This window comes from Canis aureus, chromosome 2, assembly GCF_053574225.1.
Source record: "Canis aureus isolate CA01 chromosome 2, VMU_Caureus_v.1.0, whole genome shotgun sequence".
Classification (NCBI taxonomy): Eukaryota; Metazoa; Chordata; class Mammalia; order Carnivora; family Canidae; genus Canis; species Canis aureus.
In genome coordinates, this window is record NC_135612.1 from 2,078,863 (window position 1) to 2,091,939 (window position 13,077).

At 33.5% G+C, this 13,077-nt stretch overlaps 1 protein-coding gene across 20 annotated transcripts in view; it reads left to right on the forward strand.

Annotated features, from left to right (window-relative positions):
• The window catches only part of TMEM232 (transmembrane protein 232), a 246,090-nt gene that overhangs the window by 34,065 nt on the left and 198,948 nt on the right, over positions 1-13,077 (forward strand). For 19 of the 20 annotated variants that reach the window (XR_013359432.1, XR_013359433.1, XR_013359435.1 and 16 more), the window contains 5 exons: positions 177-288; positions 1,699-1,804; positions 4,208-4,365; positions 8,384-8,483; positions 12,008-12,174. Coding sequence is in view for 15 of the 20 variants with exons in the window: in XM_077861775.1 (XP_077717901.1) it covers positions 177-288; positions 1,699-1,804; positions 4,208-4,365; positions 8,384-8,483; positions 12,008-12,174 (643 nt within the window). In the remaining 5 variants the exon portion in view is untranslated. The remainder of the gene's footprint in view (positions 1-176; positions 289-1,698; positions 1,805-4,207; positions 4,366-8,383; positions 8,484-12,007; positions 12,175-13,077) is intronic. The other variant, XM_077861771.1, reaches the window with a different exon arrangement.

The following is a 13,077-nucleotide window of genomic DNA, read 5'->3' on the forward strand; positions in this document are numbered from 1 at the left end:
GCATGGAGCCTGCTTCTCCCTCTGCCTGTGTCTCTCCCTCTTTCTCTGTGTGTCTCTCGTGAATAAATAAATAAATAATTTAAAAAAATAAAAAGAAAACAGTTGCACTTAGTCGCTGGAAGTTAATTAAAATTTGGGAACTGTTAACTATAATTATTGATTTGTTTTTGGTTTAGTCCATCATTTTCAATCACAAAAGAATTCATCGTGAGATTCAACCAAACCGAAAATCCAAAAGAGAAAGAAGAGTTGTTGGACCTAGCTAGAAAAAACATTCTCAGGTGTAAGGTAAATAGTACACTATTTGATTATTCAGTATATGGACTTTCTAGGCTAGTCAGGTGGGTGGTTACATGTTCTGAAATATCAAAAATAAAAAGAAATACCCTTTTTAGATTATTAAGTATCATTAAAGATATTAATGCAAAGTAAAAACTAAAGTTAAAGCTTATAAGCAAATAATTCAACATCAAATGGCTTTTTTGGTGAAGATTCTCCATAAATTATTGAGGGATACAGCTGTTGACACTAGTCCAAGAACTCACCATAAAATGTGAAAGGCTGGCAAATAAACTTGTGATTATGATAACTCCACTTTTTCCTAAAAAAGGGTTGATTGATATACCATAATGTCCCAAAGAAGAAAGGAAGCTTCCCTAAACCTTCATGATACATGCACAGTATACTCTATTCTTTCTCCATAAGAAACTATTCCCCTAACTTAGAAAATACATTCTTTAAGAGAATGCTATTAGTTTCCAAACTTTCAAACACATATCAAAACAGAACAGGAAGTGAAATAAGTAAGTCCTTGTTTTGCTTTTCTTACATTAGATCCAGTTTATGTTAGGCAGAGAAATAATATACTAATGTACTATATATACTAATATACTTATATGTGGTACAAATACATGTATATATATAGTATATTTATATATACCTATGGTACAAATATACCATATTACCAAAATATATACCAAAATATTCATGAAATAAAAGTCATACAAAAATGGAGCATAAATTAAGCCATCTTATTTGTTGTGCTGGGATTATTTCCCAGTGTTTTAGTTTACTTTTGCTCATATATTTTAAATTTTTGAAAATAAATTAATTAAAAAAAGAATATTCTCTGGCAAGTATGCATGCTGGGAGGTGCTAGCAGGTACATTCATCAGTGAGCTTCTGTCCAAATGGCCAACTGCTCCCTGGGGAAGCCCCAGGAGTGGGCCCATTAAGGGAAGAGTGGCAATCTTTGGCACCAATAATGCATGCTCATTAATTTCACACCATTCACAGTGAAGTAGCCAGAGTTTTCCAGCAAGTTGGCATTAAGCTAATTTCAGTTGAATCACATTCAATATACTTTTCCTTCTAGAATCAGAGATGCATTCTCTAGGTAGGGAAATGAAATAGAAATAATCCCTTGAAAGTGAAGAGTAAAAATTATTTGTAGCAAATAATGATATAATTCAGAATATTAACATTCTTTATACTTTAGCACTAATACATTGACATAAAATGTCAAAAAATAAAGTAATAAAAGCAAAAATATAAAGTTTTCTATAACCCTGGCTATAGAGCACAGCCTCATAGGGTGACTTTCAGAATATAAGTAAGGGATAATCAAAATAAATAAGCAAATAAATTTGTAAGAAACTATACATTTTGATTTGCCTTTTTCATGTTTCCCCATAACAGAGAAAACTGGGTCTCAAAACGTTAGGCTCTGGAAAGCATGTGCATCTTCCTACTGCGTGGATGGAAGTAATGTATCTCGCTCAGTGCAAAGGAGAAATCCAAGATGGTATGTACTCTTCCTAAGCTCTTCTCAGTTTCCCTGAGTGTTCTCTAGATTAGCAGAAAAGGTATAACTTGTGACCTTTATATTTAGAAATTGTGCAGGAGCCAAGGAAAATTTGCCTTTCTCTATAGAAATATCTTGTAATATTTCACTGTGAAAGCTCCTTTTGTAATTTTGAATTTATGAATTTGACTGCTCAACTTTTTAATTACAAAATTGTTTTAAACTTTTGTTCAGCACAGTCTTCATTGCTTTTTTCTAAAATTAGTAACTAATTAAAAAGTAATATAAAGTGTCATTGAAGTGATTTTTAATTACAATAGGCACTATATACATTTGGAGAAACTTGTTTTGGCATTTTATAAGTCTTACTCATAAAACGTTAACCAAACGGTCCTTTGTTTTTCACTTATTTCAAACAGCCATTTTACTCATTACCTTTCCATTTATCACTTCTCGTTTATATGTCTCCTTCCAAAGCATCATCCTACCACTCTCAAAAAGAAATTAAAAAACATTATTTTTAAGGAGGTAAAATTTCTCCTATCATTATCCTGATTTTTATGTGTATGCGTTTTAAAATGAGATTTAGAATGTTAACCATATGAGGTCAGAGAGTATTGCCCCATGTAAATTGAGTTTTATAGGGCTTTCTGGGAGATTTCAAGCAACAGGAAGAGTTAAGAACAATTTTGTATTTGACTTGAGTTTATGGCACTTTTATCCCAGTGCTATCCACAGCTTGACCTCTATTAAATGTTTAAATGATATTGAAGTAAACATCCCTGGCTTATCAACAACCAGCATCTACTTGCTTTTTTTTGTCCATTAAACCTGTTTTGTTCAGGTGTCTGGAGGTGGTCATGTGGTTCAGAAGGGAACTGAGCCTCCCAGCCTGGGTGCAGCGTGGGGGGGGGATGGGAGGGGCAATGAGGCTGGTTGATCTAAACTAATCATGGGAATTCCCTCTTTCTTGCAAGTGATTGGATTAGGAGTGGTCACAAGACCTGGTTCTACCCAGAGATGTAAAAATAGATCTATTTGGAGTACTTTTTGTTGAATTGCTTTTGGAAAGAAAGTACCTCTTCCCACCTCTGGGAAGAAAGCACCTCTTCCCTCCCTATACCTTTTGATTCCTCTCTAAATGGCTTGGTAAGAAAAAGATGCCTGGAGCTTGTGTGGTCATCACAGTCACCATGTACATCAGAACTAGAAGATGAAAAAAAAAATGCATACAGAGGGCAGTTAGGTGAGTGCCAGCCCTACGGTCTTTCCACCTATGATCTTGTGAAATAATAAACATACTCACTTTGAAGATATTTCTTTGCATTTCCTGTTACACATAGCCAAAGGCTTTTCGCTTACCAAGATATTGAACTCCAAATAAAACCCCTAAATATGAATTCTTCTTACCAGCTCCCCAACTGAAAACCCTCCACATCTGTGTCTTGCGCCTCTCTCCCCCGCCCCCCTCCCTCTCTCATCTGCTGCTCATTCTATAGTCCTCCCTCCATGCAGCAGTGATCATACTAAAGCTTAAATCATTTCCAGTGTCTTCTGATTACACTTAAAATAAGCCCCGACTATGTCTGACTTGATTCCTGCCTGCCTTCCCTACTTATTCATTATGCTCAGCCATACTGGTCTGCTTCCTATTCCTTGGATGTGTCAGGGCTTTTCCTTCCTCAAGTCCCTGCATTTGCTGTTCTTTTCAGATATTTCATGACAGCTCTTTTCAAAATCTTTGCAATAACTTGAGGTGTAATTTTCTCTAGGGCCTTAGCTCTATTTTCTTCCTCTTTCATCTCCCCTGGGGCCTAGATCGTCTGTCTTGATTTTCTAGTTTTCCACTCTGCTCTTTATAGCACTTGTCTTTAGTGCTTTCTTTTGTCATCTAGTTCTGCCCCTTTGCCCCTTCATTATTTGTGTGGTCTGGTGATCTATTTTGTGTTGGCTGGAACATCTGGAGCTCCTTGTGCATTTTTCTCTCACTTCTATCTCTAGCTCTGTAGTCTCTCCAGTTTAGTGACTTCTGAGTAATTAGATTTCTTACATGGAGCTAAGTGTCTTTCTTATACTAGCCAGAGCTTTCCTACATTAGCCAGAGCTGTTGTCTTGAGAAAGAGATCCAAGTGGCAGGTGTATTGACTTTTCTGATCTAGTGTTTTATTGATTAAAACAGTCACAAGACCTACTCAAGTTCAAGGGGAAAGGGGTGTAGGCTTCACTTTTTGATGGGAGGAGTGTCAAAGAATTTGTAAATATTTAACCTTTTAAATTTTTAATATTTTAAAACCATAATCTGGTTTTGGTGACAGCAAATAGTTAATTGTAAGGCTTAATTATAGCATGTAGACAAAAGCATGACCTATAAATTGTGAAGTTTCTACCTTTTTAATATTTCAGAAGCTTTAAATATGCTTTATGCTTCCCTGGACTATGCTTCCTTTGATTATGAGCATCTGCCTACCTTATTTTTTGTTGCGGAATCAGTTTTATATAGACTCTGTTGTGATGCATTCCAAAAGACATACTTATATTCAGTTGAAATAAAGCTGACAAAGGTATGTTGTAAAATATTTTTAATGTGTTTTAATTACTACACATAGTACATGTAGTCATATGACCCCTGTTTTAAGATCTAAACAGGACATTTGGTTTTATTATGGAATATTCTCGTTTGGTAGTTTATGTTAATCTTCTTTAAATGTGGATAATACATTATTACCTAATATCCAAATGAAGATAGTTTGAGAAAATATAACTTCACCATCTAAGAAAATAATATTTAATTGAAATCAAGTTAGTATTTATGTATGCATGTGTTTAACTTTTGTCCTATTTTAAGGATTTTTAAATGCCATTTTCCATTTAAAAATGCTGACAATAACCTTAGCTAGTTGCCCAATTTGAGAAGAGTTATTCTCAATATTCTGTGGCATTTAAAGCCATAAGATGGGAAACTATCTTCATGAGGTTCATGTTTTACAAGGTCTTGGATGTTATTTGTTTCTGTTCCCTGTGATGATTATGGTTGCCTGTGGCAAAATTTATTATGAGTCAAAAAAATTAGGTTATGTAGTAGTTTTATTTCAAAGAAAATATAAAGCTAGAAGAAAACTTTAAAAACATAGATATTTTTAGGATATGCATATTTTAATAATTATTTGCAAAAATTATTAAGTATTATTTGCAAAAAGAATTTCTTACTCAATTTCACTATGTAGTGTTAGAAAGTTACCATGGAAATGTCCATAAGTCAACCAGGGCGTTTTTGGAAGATACTATATTTTAGTCCTTAGAAATCAAGCCTGGATCCTCTCTGACATGTTTGGGGGTAAAAGATTTCTGGTGACCAGGAGAGGTTCAGAGAGCACATAATAGAAATGGAGCGTGCAAAGAACTGAGGCTTTGCATAGGAGGATGGGAGTAGAAAGACAAGATGTTACCATGATGACTTTTTCTTCTGTCTTTTTCCTCTGTTTCCCAAACTATTCATTATGAAGATATAGAAAAGATTATACAATTATTATAGAGATTTAAAAAGTATCTACATCTCTATATATTTTCTAATGAATAAAGAATGAAAGGAGAAACAAAGCAAAGCTGGCTTTTCTCCCCTTTTCTTTTCATTTTCTTTAGTGGCCATTTTCCATTCATTGCCTTTTATATTTTTGCTACCAATAAATGCTATAAAATACAGCTTTAGCCATTGTACAAATCACTTATAATTTATATATACTACATCATTTATTTATTTATTTTTAAAGATTTATTCGTTTATTTTAGAGAGAGAGAGCACAAAAGTGGAGAGGAGGAGCAGAGGAAGAGGGAGAGAGAATCTCAATCAGCTTCCCCACTAAACATGGAGCCTGACATGGGTCTTGATGCCACAACCCTGAAATCATGACCTAAGCCAAAACCAAGAGTCAGATGCTTAAAACTGACCGGACCACCCAGGCACCCGATTACTATGTCACTTATTTTTTAAAAGATTCCTATATCTTCTTATCTGACAGTTTAAACAATTTGCACATATAACACCTGTGAATACTTACACAGAACTTAACTTGCACAACACCTTGCACAGTGGTCAGTGCTTTAGATGTATCAGACATAATTAACTTATTCAATCCTTATAACAAACCTAAAAAGTAGGTGCTGTTATTGGACATTATTTTACAGACCAAGGCATATAAGTGAATTATTCAAGGTTTCTCAGCAGAGAAGATTTTGAAACTGAGTCCAGTGGACTCTCAGCCATAATACTACACATTTATTTTGGCTCTCAGATTTACTACTTTTAAAGTCTACTTCTTATTGTTCTAGAAAATATAAATTAGCTAGGGGAAGTAAGCATGCTCTATAAGTACCTTTGATTTCAGGCAAGAAGCCATTTCAGTTATCCTCCTTGACTTTGTAGAATTTTCATTATGTATCTGATAGTCAGTTGGAAGCTTTGGTTTTGATCTTTTCTTCAGTATGCTACACTGAAAGGTATTGCCAGGGAAGCATCACCCACCTTCATGGGCGCCATTTTGTTGATAAAGCTCAGCATTAGGAAGAGCCAGAAATACTGAATTCCCTACTATTATTTACTTTCACATTTTGTGTGCATTCTTTCCTCATTATTTACCTGAGCGTAGAATCATCTTAAGTATTAAAGTCTACTTACTGAAGTGTAGAGAATAATATATAAGCAACAATAGTTCAATATATTTTAGATATAAATATAAAGTGTTCTTCAAGCTTCTATAAAAAAACACGGAGCACATAACCAACTATTAAATATAACACATAATAAATATTATTCAGCATTTTTATTTCACAATTAGATAATAGAAACAGAGAAATGAAGAGAATAAGCCATAGAAAGAGAAGGAAAGAAGGGAGAGTAAGAATAAAGGAAGGAAAGATAGAGTGAAGAGACATCTAAAAGCAGAGATTCTGTCTAGGAGGCACAGCTCAAGCTGTCAAGCTGCAGAAAGAATATGTGCAAAAATGAGACATGAGGAAAGATGCACAGAAGGTCCCAGAATATTTTAGAGATACAGAAAGGCAGATTTTGAAATAAAAATTTAGCTTTTCAGAATGTTATAAATGAAAACTGCTTTCCAAGCATGGTTATAACTAAGGATAGCCTCTGGGTCAGGTCAAACAACCAAATTGGTGTAAATACAGTGATCATTCAAACATCTGTTTTTCATATATTTTTCTATTTTGTATGATATTACAAATTTTTGAACGTGAATTTTCCTTTCAGTATCCATCTAATTCCTTGCAAATTATTTCCCTTTGGTTAATTTTTCATTCATTGTCTTTAACAATGAGTATTTCTTATTTTAATATTCTCACTTAGAATATTGCAGTATTCTTTTAAGTGATCTGACAATTTCCTCTTTCCATCTAACTTCAGTCTCTTAGAGAAGCACGATACTATATCAAAGTGGTCTGTATGAAGAGATCCCTTGGATATACTTTATAAATGTTTTTTAATTTTATTTAAGTCTGTAAATGGTGCATATTTATAATTTATGGATATATTTATAAATATTGATGGTGCATTCTTAGAATTTATTTTGCCAACAGAATTTTATGATAAAAGTACTTGGGAAACACTGCTGTAATAGAGAGTTCATGCCTTTTGGTGCAACACAGTCTTGGGTTCAAAGTCCAATCATGCCACTTATTTGTTAAATTATCTTGGTTGAATCAGAGACTTGGTAGAATGATCTTTTTAATTTTATTATTATTTTTTACGTATGGATCTGACAATAGCCTGCATTGTTGTTAAGAGGATTTGACTACATGTATCTTGATAGTGATATTGTTTTGTTTTGTTTCCACAATCTTATGATTGAGCAACCTAAGAATTTCTGTTCCATTTATTTCTATGGTTTGTGGGGTTTTGTCCCATTTTCTGTGAAAACTTGCATATCATAAATTTGCAGATATTCCACTTTCTGTATTCTATGTAAAATAAATTTGCTATACATGGAACTTCACGGAGATAAGATACTAGTGTTTATTTATTTATTTAGTAGTGTTCATAAGGGAATTGGGATCTTAGTGTAGCCTAGTATACCCAGGAAGAATGTTTCTCAAAACCATCTAAATCAATGTTTTTAAAAATGTTTTGACTGAGACGTTTGCATTGCAAACCAAAACATGCATAATACACACTGATTTGTATACTAAAACAAGGAACTGTGCAATGCACTATGAAATTTTCTTTTCTCTTTCATTTTGTTTAAAAATCCACTCTCAATTGATTTCATGACTCACTTAAGGGGCATGACTTGCAATTTGAAAAATACTGTTCTATAGGACACAGAACAGAATAGCATTCAGTATTGGTCATTATATATAATGTAGAGATGATTTATAAAAGTCTCTTGGCTGAACCAGTATTTCAACCTTGATATAAATGTTTTAAAGTTATTTCAAAAGCGCATGAACTCAAGAGAGTTTGAAATTGCTTCATCAAAAGGAAATGTAATAATAAAATGGTTTAGTTTCCTTATAGTTTCTAAACATTTATTGATGCAACACAAATATACTTTTTTCTTTTTCTTTTGACAGATTGGCTATTTGGTCTTCTTACGACTTTTTATATATTACCTGCATGGTCACCTAGAAAGTTTTAAACAGCATTTACTTAGGCTTCAACCATATTTATACGGTAGACTCTCTTTTATTTTCTGCACTTATAAATGTTTTATGTTATAGTTCGAGAAGCTCAGACTATCACTATAAAGAACATAAGCTGTATTTTATTTTTCATGAAAAGTAAAAGGTACAGTATTGTTGAACACAGTTTCTGGGCCAGACTACATGGGTTTTACTTTTAACTTTCCTACTTAACTAAGTGCATGACCTTGTCTGTGACTCAGTTTCCTCATCTGTAATAGAATCTACCTTTCTAGATTTCAAGAAAGTTAATTTTATATTTTAGTAAGGTAACACTAGTGACAGTGTAGATGCTGAACTGGAGTAAGGAGAAGGTGAAGCAGGGTGTCAGTTAGCTATGACAGTAGTTGGGCAGGAGGTGTTAAAGGTTATGAACTTTTAAAATGAGAAGGAGATAGAGTAAAATAGTTTTGAAAAATGTTTAAAAGAAAAAAGACACTGAATTTGGTGATCAATTGGATCTAGTCTATATATAAGGGGAAATGAAGAATTCAGGAGGAATCTTTAAATTTAACATAGTGACAAATAGGATCAAGATAATGGTACTTTAAATTGAAAAAATTTTGGAGAAACATTGGACATATTGGATTTTGAAGATCATATATATATATATCATATATATATATGTATATATATATATATACACACACACACATATATATATACACCCAGTGAACAGTTGGAAATACAGATTTGGAAGTAGGGAAATAAACGAAGGCTGGGATTCACTTATATCACAGATATTAATGCAGATGATTTGCCAGTCATCCACGTTAATATGGCTGAAATAACCTCAGAGTGAAAGATGTTTCAGGGGAGAAATTAATTCTAGGAAAAGGCTTAGAGAACATAAACATTTAATAGATAATTGGAGTGCCATATATCAGGAAAGGGAAGTAAGAGAGAATAGTGACACAGAAATCAAAAGAGGGGAGGTTCAAGAAGGTCAGCATTATCAAGAGCTATAAAAATATGAAATAGTAGAAGGTCTAAAAGTTTATGGGTTTCTGTAAGCAGAAAGTCATTGTTGATCTTGGGAGCATTCCCAGGGGAGATGGGGAAGCAAAACTCAGACTGGAGGTAAACAAAGGGTGAAGGGAAGGTTTAAGCATAAGACAGAGATGGTGAACTATTACAAAGAACTAAGCTATAAAGGAAAAAAAAAAAAACTAAGCTATAAAGAGAAGGAGAAATATGCCAGTAGTTTGAATGAAAAAACAAAATAAAAAAAGAGTTTCACATCTCCCTTTCCAATTCAGATGCCTTTTATTTATTTATTTATTTTCTTGCCTAATTATCCTGGTTAGGACTTGCAGTACTTTGTTGAATAAGGTAGGTGAGAGTGGGCATCCTCGTCTTGTTCCTCATTTTGGAGGAAAAGCTGTCCGCTCCTCACCTTTGACCATGATGTTAGCGGTGGACTAGTAGTACACGGCCTTTATTATGTTGAGTTACACTCCCTCTATGCCTGCTTCATTGTGAGTTCTTTTCACCATAAATGGATGTTGAATTTTATCACATACGTTTTCTACATTGATTAAGATCATTGTATGATTTTTAATTTTCATTTTGGTAATGTGGTGTATCACATTGGCTGATTTGGGGATATTAAACCCTCCTTGAGTCTCTGGAATAAATCCCACTTAGTCATGGTATATGATCCTTTTAATATGTTGCTGAATTTGGTTTGCTAGTATTTTGTTGAGGATTTTGAATCTATATTCATCAGGGATATTGGCCTATAATTTTCTTTTCTTGTGGCATCCTTGTATGATTTTGATAGGGTAATGCTGGCCTTGTAAAATAAGTTTAAAAGTTCCCTCCTCCTATATTTTGTACGAGTTTGAGAAGGATTGGTACTCTCTTCGAATATTTGGTAGAATTCATCAGTGAGGCTCTGTGGTTCTGGACTTTTGTTTGTTGAGAGGTTTTTCATTACTGATTCAGTCTACTTACTAATAATCACTCTGTTCATATTTTTTATTTCATCTTGATTCAGTCTTGGTAGGTTGTATATTCCTAGTATTTTGTCCATTTCTTAATTTATTTGAGTCCTCTATTTTCTGTTGGTGAGTCTAGCTAGACTAGGCTTATCAATTTATCTTTTCAAAAACTTTTTTTTTTAGTTTTAAATAAACTTTTTAGTTTAATTGAATTAAAAAAATATCAGAGGATCCCTGGGTTGCTCAGTGGTTTAACGCCTGCCTTTGGCCCAGGGCGTGATCCTGGAGACCCGGGATCCAGTCCCACATCGGGCTTCCTTTAGGGAGCTTGCTTCTCCCTCTGCCTGTGTCTCTGCCTCTTTCTGTGTCTTTCATGAATAAATAAATAAAATCTTTAAAAAAAGGTCAAAGAGGAAAAGATTAGTATGTTGTAGGATAAGAGATAAAAGGACTCAAGATATAAGAAAGGGAATATTTGGTGGAAAAATCATGGAGGAGGGAATAGGCATAACAGTGGAAGTGTTTTGGAGACTGACCAATAAATTTCACCACTACTACAAATTCTGACAGGTATGAAACCCAGACAGGCCTGGAGACTTAGCAGAATAAGAATTTATATCTATCGTATCACTTGTTTTGATTTCTTCATACATTATAATCCTCTTTTTTACTCTTTACTGTGTTCAGCATGACTCATCAAATAATCAAATGATAGTGGCAAATAAATTTTGAAAAATGATTTGAATAAAACCTCAAGATCTCACTTTAGCTTGCTATTGTAGATCTATCCCAAGAAAACCGATAAGCTTGTTTCATATAAGGATAAAATCCCCAGATTTTGCCCCTTCAATCAAATATTGTTAAACACAGCCTTACTTACGCTACATTTCTGTCTTTAGCAACAGAGTGATTTTTACCTGCAATAGCAGGAAGCAATTGCTACCTATCCATATAGCCATCCAGTAGAAGGGTAGTTACTACTAATTTTTCCAATGTCAGAATATTGAAACTCAGAAATTATCTAAAGGTGTACAAAAAGAACAGAATACAGATAGTTCTGTTAGGTATGATATAGTGTTATGTTGAATGATATAATTGTTGCTATACTTAAAATATATTTAAAAAAACAACAGCAATAACATCCTGAAAAGAATAAAACTGAAAAAAAAAAAAAAGGAATAAAACTGGAGAATGTAGGGTTAAAAATGATGATTTGTTTGTAGGATTGCAGTTTCAAAGTATCCGTTTATGAATAGAGTATGTTATAAATTGATTTATTCTCGCCTGAAAGTTTCCAAGCATTGTTGTACAGTAACTATACTTAATTGGGCATTCGATCATTATGCAATTGCTGTTCTGAATTATATAAACTCTTAACTATCTACCTTGTAGTTTTTTATTATGCCACCAGGGGTCACACATAACATTATAAATCTTGAATAGATGGGGACACGGATAGCAGTTTCAGCATCTAAGAACTGAATTTAATTATATTTTAGTAACTAAAAGACAAATGAAACACAATGCAAGATATTAATGAGATGTTTATCATAAATTATTTTTCTTACAATAGCACTTTCTTCCTCTGGAGAGTCATATTACAAGTATCCAAACATCTTTTCAAATGTGCAATTCATTTTGAAAACCATGGAGATTATATGCAAAAGAGGGCTCCTTTCTGGGTCAGTTTTTAGCCCTGTGGAAAACAAGAAAAGCTATAAGAACATAGATGCTGAGATGGTGAGTATATCCTAGTCCATAATGAGTCAAGTAATATTACTATGATGAAATAATTGTGCTTGCCAATACATGTAACATCGTTGAAGTTGAGTTTAGGTGGTGGGGGGGAGGGCGAGAGGAGTGAACAGCAAAAACACTAAACCATATGTACATTTCCTGGACAGTAGTTAATAGGATTAGGAGTGGAGCATCAATATGTACCACTACTACTTTAAATAGAGCAACGCCATACTACCTTTTTCCTTATAGATTCCATCTCAGCTATTTAATTAATTGGAAATTGCAACGCAATTTAGATTAACTCACAAATGAGGATTTTAAGATAATTACATTTGTATTAAAGGAAAGTACATAAAATAGAGGCAATTAATGAGAGCAATTTTAATACTGGAAGCTTCCATAATTCATATATAATAACATTTAAAATGCTATTAAAATCAACTAAAATGTTTTTAAATGGTTCAGAATTGAGAAAATAAAATAATCATTAGTATATGAAAAATTTTCTTTTAGTTTCTAACTTGGACATTAGTGATCAACATTAGAGAAAACTGTCCAGTTATATAATTCCTTGCTATGTAATAAAATATGTCTCATGGGAACAGAGCTACAATGAGCCATAAAACACTGAAACCTTGATTCTTTTGTTACTTTATTTTTCATTATATATACTTATTATTTCATAGTTTATGGACAGAAAATTTGTTTTTCTAATAATTTCTTAAAAAGGAAAACATAATGGGGTGCCTGTGTGGCTTAGTTGGTTAAGCATCCAACTCTAGGTTTTGGCTCAGGTAACAATTTCAGGGTTGTGGGATCAAGCCCTGTGCTGGGCTCCACACACAGCTTAAAGTCTGCTTGAGATTCTCTATCTCCCTCTCCCTCTCCCAATCTCCCCGATCA